Source organism: Calonectris borealis, chromosome W, assembly GCF_964195595.1.
Source record: "Calonectris borealis chromosome W, bCalBor7.hap1.2, whole genome shotgun sequence".
NCBI lineage: Eukaryota > Metazoa > Chordata > Aves > Procellariiformes > Procellariidae > Calonectris > Calonectris borealis.
In genome coordinates, this window is record NC_134351.1 from 48,637,959 (window position 1) to 48,648,327 (window position 10,369).

The window sequence follows — 10,369 nt, forward strand, 5'->3', positions numbered from 1 at the left end:
CCACGACACTGGTCTCTCTAGTTGCTGGCACCCAGGCACACGAGCCCCTGTGACCTGTGGTCTGACTCCAGTCACTGGCACTCAGATCCCCATACACACACACGCACACAGAATAGAGTTCGTCACCCAGGGAAAGAGTTAGAAATGGAATTTAATAAGATAACACAGACTGTGCTGATCAGGTACAGGGCATGGCCAGACAAGTGTACTGACCAGCCACTGTTTACATGCGACTGGCCCATTTTATCTCTGTACTCTCTATTTTTCCACACTTGTTCCTCCCCAAATTACTTAAACCCCTCCCTTTTCCTGCCTTTGGTTCCTCCCCTAAACATCCCATAATAAGTCCTGTGCAATCCCAAATGTTTTTCCCCATAATGTGTCCCATACCCCTAGGCAGCAACTCCCCCTCAGTCTGAAAGGTGCTCCAGCATTGACTCATCTTGATGGATTCCACACCTGGACCATGGGGCTGATGCTCTCCTGGGACAGCCCTGGGAGAGGCCAACAGGGTGTTCCTTCCTCTCAGTGTGTAATTTGTTATTATATTTCTTAGAAAAACTGGAAAAGGAAAAAAGCAAATGGCCAAAACCCACAGGTCCATAGCTACTGTAAAGTTCTGTAGCTCTGTTTGAACTCAGTGGAATCACTGAGTTATGTTACCTCCTTGGTCACTTGGGTTATTTTACCTCCTACCCTCTTTATTCATAGTGTAAAAGACAATCCAACTTTGAACTAATCAAACAGCATAACTCAGGAATGTGATTAAAAATGATATTTTGAAGTGTTTAAACTCCAGCTAAAAATTTTTCTTAGATTGCATACAAATTGTCTGTATTGGCTTCGTGTTTAAAGTTTTCTTGAAAGAACATGGAAAGGAAGAGCAATGAAGTAATTTTGTTGATGACTTTATTTTATATTGTGATAGCACTTTGGAGTATCAGTCACAGACTAGGACTCTGCTATAATGGGTACCGGACAAATGCAAACCAAAAAGGCAGTCTCTGAGTTAAATATCCAATATTTGATGTCTTGTATTTAAACCATGTGAAAATAACACCAATTCAGAATCTCTCCACCAAAATACATGTATCTCTACATGTTGATTGCAGCCTGACAGACTACATATTGTCTGCTGCTTTCCTACTGTTGTGGTTTAACCCAGGTAGGCAACTCAGCACCACACAGCTGCTCACTCACTCCCCCCGCAGTGGGATGGGGGAGAGAATTGGAAGGGTAAAAGTGAGAAAAACTCGTGGGTTGAGATAAAGACAGTTTAATAGGGAAAGCAAAAGCTGTGCGCACAAGCAAAGCAAAGCAAGGAGTTCATTCTCTACTTCCCATCGGCAGGCAGGTGTTCAGCCATCCCCAGGAAAGCAGGGCTCCATCACGTGTAATGGTTCCTTAGAAAGACAGACACCATCACTCCGAACGTCCCCCCCTTTCCTTCTTCCCCCAGCTTTTATTGCTAAACATGACATCATATTGTATGGAATATCCCATTGGTCAGTTGGGGTCAGCTGTCCCAGCTGTGTCCCCTCCCAACTTCTTGTGCACCTCCAGCCTACTCGCTGGTGGGGTGGGGTGAGAAGCAGAAAATGCCTTGACTCTGTGTAAGCACTGCTCAGCAATAATGAAAACGTCCCTGTGTTATCATCACTGTTTTCAGCACAAATCCAAAACATAGCCCCGTACTAGCTACTATGAAGAAAATTAACTCTATCCCAGCCGAAACCAGTACAGCTACTAATGGGACTTCAATGTTAAAATTACTTTTTATAACAGCAACTGCTTTCCTTTGAAATTCTGGTTTGAGTACGATGTTTGCATATGTGTGAAAGTGGAACAGCATTCATATACTTGAACACAGCATGGATAATTTTTACTAGCTTTCCTAAACTCTCCAGAAAATGTGACAGGATGAAACTGTTAATGAGAACAGAGAAGTAAGAAAAATGTGCATGTCTGGAAAAAATGCATAGCTTTAAGCTTTTCTGTTCATGACTTACTAAATAGTTTCTTCTGTTGGTTGCTGTTTTTGCTTTATGCTAATATGTCATCTCTGTTTCCTGGCATGGGTTTCTGCTCAAGGCTATTGTGAGTATGGCTTTCTGTTTACTTAACACTACTTTTACTTTATAGGCATTTATCGTTTTGATTTTAAAAGATGATCACTGTATATAAAATGAGTTTATGATTAAACTAAAATTTACTTTGAAACTCACCACCACCACCACCCCTGCCAAGAGTTTATTCAAATGTGACTTAGCCAGAAATCAGAAAACCGTAAGGTGTATTATATTTACATATTTGTAGGCAAAGAAAGATGAGAAAAGCAGAGCAATTGAGGATAAAATTTCTGCTGTGCTCTGGTCAGTGGCACTCTACTCCATCTAATTTTTGTGGGGACAGAATTTTATCTCGAGTCTTTATGTGAATTTGCTTTGATGCATTGGACAGCTCTTCAAGCAAATTTTTCACTATCTAATTTTAAATAAATTTGTTGAGTCTAATCTGCAAAAGTACTGAATCACAAAGCAATGAAAATAACTGAAATACAATTTTGTCATTAATGGATCTCTCCTATATTGATCCAATTCCAAGAAAATATTTGTGAAGTTATAAGGCATTCTGATTTTGGGAAAGTCCACAGCTATCAAGGAAAGGACAACTACTGCAGAAAACTGCTATACAATCATGACCTAAAAATGGGTGAAATTAAATGGCTGTGTTCTGGTTATAATTGTGAAATTATATATTTTAATATAACTGAAATGATACTAAGCACCATAATGTATTAAAATAACTGACACATTTAACTTTCTGTTTTAGTCGCTGCTTCTGCAAAAGAAACTTGAAGAGCATCTGTAAGTAATAAAGCTTTCCATATTTTGCTTGCCATATGAAATGATCTACTTTCCATATGCTTAGCAGGTGCTTAGCCATTAACAGCAGTGGGAAGGCAGTAGTGCATTTGGAAGATATATAAAGAAGAGAAATGCAAATAGCTCAGGAATATGTAGAGAATCTGTTATTGAGCCATTATTTTCATTTCTTATGGAAAGCCTTTGCCAAATTAAAAGGAGTTATGAAAGAGCCACCATTTTCTGGTGGTTAGAAAACTTTATTTAAAATTGTGTAAAGCTTTAGTTAAGAGAAATAATTAATTTTGTTCTGAGGAAAACATTTTAATATAAACAATATTTATTTTTTTACATTTTAGTATACATTATGGACTGAAAGATAACATTTTAGTGTGATCTTTCTGTTCTACTCTTTCTGCACTGCTCTTAATTTTACACTTTTTTAAACTGCAAGTTTTACTTAAAGAATTGTTTGCTTGTTAACTGGCTTACTAGAAAGTATAGTCTCTCTATAACTTTGGGGGGGTAAGCCATTCTTCCCAAATCTTATCACAGCTATTGATATACACTTCAAACATTCCCATAGACATTGACCCACTTTTCATTTGTCCTCATGCCTCACAGCCAAGTCAACTATACTCCCAGAAATATACCATACTCTGAGGGTTTGGGTTTTTTTATCACTTAATGTTCATTCAAGAGGACAAGAGTATTGGAAAAATAATATGTGTTTTTATGGTTTGTAACAGTGAGAAGCTCCATGAAGCTAACAATGAGCTACAGAAGAAACGAGCTATTATTGAGGATTTGGAACCAAGATGTAATAACAGTTGTGAGTTTTCTGATATGCACTCCATTTCTTTTAACCATAAAATGTTTTGCATGCAGGGAATGATCTTCAATTAATATTTCATTTAATATCTATAAAAGCTGTAAGAAAAACAAAACGTATGTTTCAAGTGGTAGTGGTATGTGTGGTGTTAATTACTCTGAAAACTATAATGACCAAAAACATGCTACTAATTCTTGAGATGTAGCAGATCACATTTTAGAGCCCACCGTGGCAAAGAATGATCATCTGTCATTTAAACTCAGTTGTTAACAACTGATGTTTTCTGAAAATAGTATTGTGTCTCCTAACATCTTATGTTTAAAAGTCCTTGTTGCCATCTCCATGTTATTTTAACTCCCAATATATGTTACATCAATATGTTTTCAGATTACAGAGTGGAATTGTGCTATAACTTGAGAAAGTTTTTGGACACTAGTCAATGAGAATGTAGCTTTTGGGCCATTTTGGCAAGTCCTCAGCACCCAGTTGTAAATGACTGAAGGGAACATCACTGATGGCTACCAGCATTTGCCTTTTTTATACTGACTAGTCTTGGTAAATAATACATTGTCTCTTACTTTTGACAAGTAGCAAGTCAGCTTCTCTTGGAAGCACCAAAGCATGAAATTCTATTCATGAAATGGTCTGGGAAGATTGAAATATCATTTTGGTATTCATTAGAAGAATCATAGAATCATAGAATCATTTAGGTTGGAAAAGATCCTTAAGATCATCGAGTCCTAACACTACCAAGTCCACCACTAAACCATGTCCCTAAGTGCCATGTCTACATGTCTTTTAAATACTTCCAGGGATGGTGACTCTACCACTTCCCTGGGCAGCCTGTTCCAGTGCCTGACAACCCTTTCGGTGAAGACATTTTACCTAATATCCAATCTAAACCTCCCCTGGCACAACTTGAGGCCATTTCCTCTCGTCCTATCGCTAGTTACTTGGGAGAAGAGACCAACAACCACCTCGCTACAACCTCCTTTCAGGTAGTTGTAGAGCGCGATGAGGTCTCCCCTCAGCCTCCTCTTCTCCAGGCTAAACAGTCCCAGTTCCCTCAGCCGCTCCTCATAAGACTTGTTCTCTAGACCCTTCACCAGCTTCATTGCCCTTCTCTGGACACGCTCCAGCACCTCCATGTCCTTCTTGTAGTGAGGGGCCCAAAACTGAACACAGTATTCGAGGTGCGGTCTCACCAGTGCTGAGTACAAAGGGACAATTACTTCCCTACTCCTGCTGGCCACGCTATTTCTGATACAAGCCAGGATACTATTGGCCTTCTTGGCCACCTGGGCACGCTGCTGGCTCATATTCAGCTGGCTGTCGATCAACATCCCCAGGTCCTTTTCAGCTGGGCAGCTTTCCAGCTACCTAATGATTATGTAATCATTAGGCAAATTTTAGATCCAAGAAATTTTCATTAGTTTCCAGTTAAAACCACAGAACAATATTACATGTTACAAAATTCCACATTTTAGAAAATGATAAGACAACTGGAGATGAAGTTCAGGAGCTGAGTAGTTGATGAGTATGTAATCCTTCCATACTTAACATGCCTCAGTTGTGGGGGGCAGGGCAGAAAGGGGCCTGGTTTTCTGAGTCCCTAACCTCTAAAATTTAGAGCATATTCAGACTTCTCTGATTGGCTTACTTGAATTGCAAGTTGTTTGTGAAAAACCTTGGGCTGAGCTTCTAACTTGATATGACAAAAACAGTTAAAGTAGTTATACTTCTTCCTTTCTTTCCATGAATAGGATAAATGGTGTGTGGGTTGTTTCTTTGGATTCTTTTAACTGGACTGAATTATGGCCAAGTTTGTGCCAGAATTATACAAAACTTTTAAAAACAGATTCTATAGTCTTGATGAATACCTGCAATTGGTTCTGTAACAGATCAGCAGAAGAAATCTTACCCAGTCATCATCTTAGTGTTTTCCTTATGCTTGGAGAGAAAATTGTAAATAAGACAAACATAAACGAAAATTGAAAAATGAGGTTACAAAACAGATAGATTAAGAGTTGACAAATATTTATCATTGTCTGAGAACCAGACACCAATGTTATATACTATTTGATCGATGGTGACAAATTTGATCTTTCTCTGAGATGCAAGTAGGATGTATAGCTTGCACAAGTAGTAGTGGTTGGCACATTCTTAAATCAACACAGGAAATTGGATGTACAGTGAAACTGTCCTGTTGGTCTGCATCACTTCTTGAGGATGATGAGAAGAAAACATAATTGGAGTGTTTTCATGTCACAATTTTGAAGAATTTTGTTCATTACTACCTTTGGGCAGATATGAGCAAGAATCTTGTTTGTCACTTAGGACTGTTAAACTTCTGTTCATTTGACCTACAATATACTATGCATATTTGACCTACAATATACTATGCATATTGCATATGCATTTTTCATATGCGTTTCTGAGGTTTTGAATTAAACTTATTGTGTCCACTGCATCAATAAGCATTTTTCATTCCTTATGTAAGCTTTTCTTAACTGAAATAAAGTCCTAGCTGTGGGTTTAATGTCTGTTTAAATGCATGTAAATAAATTTAATGTAATTATTTTATCCTCTAATCCTGACATAAAGCACTCAAAATTGAAGAATTACAAGAAGCTTTGCGGAAAAAAGATGAAGAAATGAAGCAAATGGAAGAACGATACAAAAAGTATTTGGAAAAGGCCAAAAGTGTAAGTGTCTGGGTTCCAAGTTAACAATCCTTCCCTAACAGGCTGTACCACATTTTCACTCTGAAGGAATAAAACTAAATTAAGTATCTATACTTGTGACTACTATCTAACCAAAACCCTTTGTACTACTTCTGTACACGTATGTACCCCACTGATACAGATTTATATTAGTTACCCAGACAAAGCTCCTTAAGAGTCACAAGTGCCAGTGGATAACAGAGAGATGATGTTAACCCCTTCCTGATGTTATGAAAACCTGTTTCTTGGTGGAAGTTCTTCCAGGCTCATCAGTGAGTGATGCAGTTTGGCTGAAGTCATGTCCATGCTAAGGCTCACATGTTTTTAAAAAGTTTTTCAGCTATTTTCTAGGACAAACTTAAAAACCTCGGCCTTTACTGGAATCGTTCTTGAGTATTTGTTAGCACTCAAATGCTGTCTCTGATAGGTGCAACATAAGAATGTAGTTAGTTGTTCCCCTCATCTTACTTAGTGGCAGAAACTTCATCACACATGCACTGCCATGGATTCTTCTTGGCTGTAGTAGAACTTTCTAAAATTTGCATTACTGGTACTCCAGATCCCTGAATCACAGCCTCTTTCCAGATAGAAGTAGTCCTTGAGTTCACAGTGAGGCGTGAGTTGAGGGGTAACAGATAGGTAATCCTTAGCTATAAAGAGAAAAAGGCTTCAAGGAAAGGTTTCACATGCTCTGGCCCCATGGCAGTGCAGAATGGGGGTAGGAACTGCTTCCTTGTGTCCAAGATATCGAACCTCCGAGGTCTTGCTTCCTCCTATCAACACTTTTGTTTGACAGTCCTGTTAGAGCACATTTCAGATGATGTGTGACACTTCATGACTGTTGTTTAGTCTCCATCATCCTGGTTGACAATTTAGAGCCTATGTCTTATTAAGGGAGAGATGTGTTTGTATTATATGTCAGCCTTTTAAAATTAAGCATTCTTTTGTTTGACATTTTAAAATGTCATTTTACTTTATTATATTGACATGTTTTAAGTCACTTCTATGTCTCTTAATCTGCCTTATGTGGTTATAATGCCTTGATGCCTTTTCCAACATTGAATTAAAAACAAACTGTGGTTTTCCTCTCACAGGTTATCCGCACCTTAGATCCTAAACAAAACCAGGGTGCAGCTCCTGAGATTCAGGCACTGAAAAATCAGTTGCTGGAACGTGACAGAATGTTCCATTCATTAGAGGTAATAATCTCCATGTTTCCCAGAAGATCTTTTGTCTTTCCTCATTTTTGGGTATAGACTGTGCTTCTCTAATATTTACTGTTCTCTGCAGTTAAACAATTTTAAACATATTGGGTTTGTTTTGTTTTAGAAAGAATATGAAAAAACAAAGAGTCAAAGAGAAATGGAAGAGAAGTTTATTGTTAGTGCCTGGTATAATATGGTAAGAATCTCTAAACTTAAAAACGATAAAAAGGTTAATCTTAGTTGTTTCTGTGGTGTTTATCAAGGTCTTCATTTATTTATAATATTTTTGTGTGTAAAGTATTTTCAAATATATATGCAGATGAAAGCATTCTCTTTTAGTTATCATTATATAACAGTTAACCCCTAGTGGAAAACAATAAACTTGTAAAAGGCTTGACAGTTCATACTGAAAAACAGCAAAGTAAGCCTCAGTTCAGAATATAGAAACCAAGGTGGTTGTTATTTTCAAGTTTCAAAACCTGAAGCATCACTTTGTGGGGAGGAAGTGATCTCCCTGTCCTTATCTTGACCCATGAGCCTTTCGTTATATTTTCTCTCCCCTGTCCAGCTGAGGAGGGGGAGTGATAGAGCAGCTTTGGTGGGCACCTGACATCCAGCCAGGGTCAACCCACCACAGGCTGCTTTGAAACTGCTCTCCTGATAGGAGTCCCTGACCCCCCTGTAACATGCATCTGTTTCATCATAGAAGTTAAATCATTTCACTCTGTCTTCCCTTGGAAGAGTTTCCTTCTTGCTGTTTTATGTTCCTGCTATGTTCATGAGTAGGAGAGTAAAATGGTGTTTAAACAGAGCATTTGAATCTTTTTGGTATTGAAGGCACTTTCGGGTGACCTGGTGCCCTTGTCCAACTACATAATGTTGGTCCCACTGGTAAGCAGAAGACAAGGCTGAGCTGATATAGTTCAGTAGCCTGACTCTCATGTGGATGAAGATGATTAGTGATAGCTTCACCTGCTTCTTCCTTTTAGTTAGTCTCTGATTTTATCCACAGCCCACCATAGCTTCTATCATCTCCTACTGGACAGGGTCTTCCAGTCAGTATGCGATTTTCTTCTTTTCCCTGCCATTCAACAGTGGGAATATTTCATAGGTCCTAGCTTCTGCTAAAGACATAGATTCTCTCAAAAACAGAGAATCACAGAATAGCTAAGGTCGGAAAGGCCTTTGGAGATCATCTTGTCCAACCCCCCCTGCTCAAGCAGGGCCACCTAGAGATGGTTGCCCAGGGCCATGTCCAGAAGATGGCTTTTGAATCTCTCCAAGGATGGAGGCTCCACAACCTCTCTGGGCAACCTGTTCCAGTCTTCAACCACCCTCATAGTCAAGAAGAGTTTTCTTATGTTCAGAAGGAACCTCCTGTGTTTCCATTTGTGCCCATTGCCTCTTGTCCTGTCACTGGGCACCACTGAAAAGAGCCTGGCTCCCAGGTATTTGTACACATTGATGAGATCCCCCCTGAGCCTTCTCTTCTCTAGGCTAAACAATCCCAGCTCTCTCAGCCTCTCCTTGTATGAAAGATGCTCCAGTCCCTTAATCATCTTCGTGGCCCCTTTCTGGACTGTCTCCAGCATGTTCGTGTCTCTCTTGTACTGGGGAGCCTAGAACTGGACACAGGACTCCAGGTGTGGCCTCACCAGTGCTGAGTAGAGGGGAAGGATCACCTCCCTTGACCTGCCGGCAATACTCTTCCTTATACAACCCAGGATGCTGTTGGCGTTCTTTAGCACAAGGATGCATTGCTGGCTCATGTTCAACTTGGTATCCACCAGCACCAAAATATGCTCCCACCACTTCTATTAAGTTAGTATTTTCACAGAGGGTGAATATAATTGAGAAGTACTCAAGTTCGGGGGGGTGGGGGGGGCGTGACTTTCCAAAAGGTTTGTCATAGCACCATGTGTTCATGTGTGGAAATACACATTCAATACCTGGCACATTGGGAGTCCTTTTTCTCAAGAATTACTGCAAACTTGCATGATGATAAAAAGTGAACTAATTGAAAAGGCTCAGGAAGAATGTCTTAACCCCATTCTTGAAAATATAATGCTTGAAATTCAAACCAGGTTAGCTCGTATTTGTGCAGAAGAAATAATAAATTGTGAATTTGTTCATTGTTATTTATTGGTATTCACTGATAAGTTTCTCTTTATAGGGAATGACTCTGCATAAAAAAGCAGCAGAAGACAGACTGGCTAGTACAGGCTCAGGACAGTCCTTCCTGGCTAGACAAAGGCAAGCCACAAGCACAAGGAGATCTTACCCTGGTTATGTCCAGCCAGCAACAGCAAGGTAAAGAAGCCTTGCCTTTAGAAAGAAAATTGCCCTGTGATCCAGGCCACTTCTGTTGCACATGACATTTCTGGAAACTCAACCAGTATCCTATCTCTTTGTCCCTTGTAACCACTGTTATTTCTCAGTTCAAAAAGGGGTTTTATCATGGTTTCTCATTGTTCTAATGTATTTTGTTCATGTTTTTTGGAGTCTCTGTCACTTTCTCTGCCTTTTTGATTGTGCAAAAGTTTTGAAAAAAATCTAGAAAAATGTTTTATAATAATGGAGTCTTTAAAATTTCTATGAAGCCTTATCTCATATGAAAAGCCTGACATAGGCTGTATAGCAAACAAATTTGTCACAGTTGATATATTTGTGCCTACATGTATTATTATCCTATAATGTTATTGTGAAATGTATTTGCAGCCAAAAAACTTAATATTGGCAATGAGA

General features: G+C 39.1%; 1 protein-coding gene across 1 annotated transcript in view; it reads left to right on the forward strand.

Annotated features, from left to right (window-relative positions):
- The window catches only part of LOC142074831 (protein Hook homolog 3-like), a 134,030-nt gene extending 123,967 nt beyond the window's left edge, over positions 1-10,063 (forward strand). Inside the window, exons 17-22 of the mRNA XM_075135727.1 lie at positions 2,833-2,867; positions 3,614-3,696; positions 6,301-6,401; positions 7,514-7,618; positions 7,749-7,820; positions 9,798-10,063. Coding sequence (XP_074991828.1) covers positions 2,833-2,867; positions 3,614-3,696; positions 6,301-6,401; positions 7,514-7,618; positions 7,749-7,820; positions 9,798-9,938 — 537 coding nt within the window. The 3' untranslated portion in view covers positions 9,939-10,063. The remainder of the gene's footprint in view (positions 1-2,832; positions 2,868-3,613; positions 3,697-6,300; positions 6,402-7,513; positions 7,619-7,748; positions 7,821-9,797) is intronic.
- The last annotated feature ends 306 nt before the right edge of the window (positions 10,064-10,369 follow it).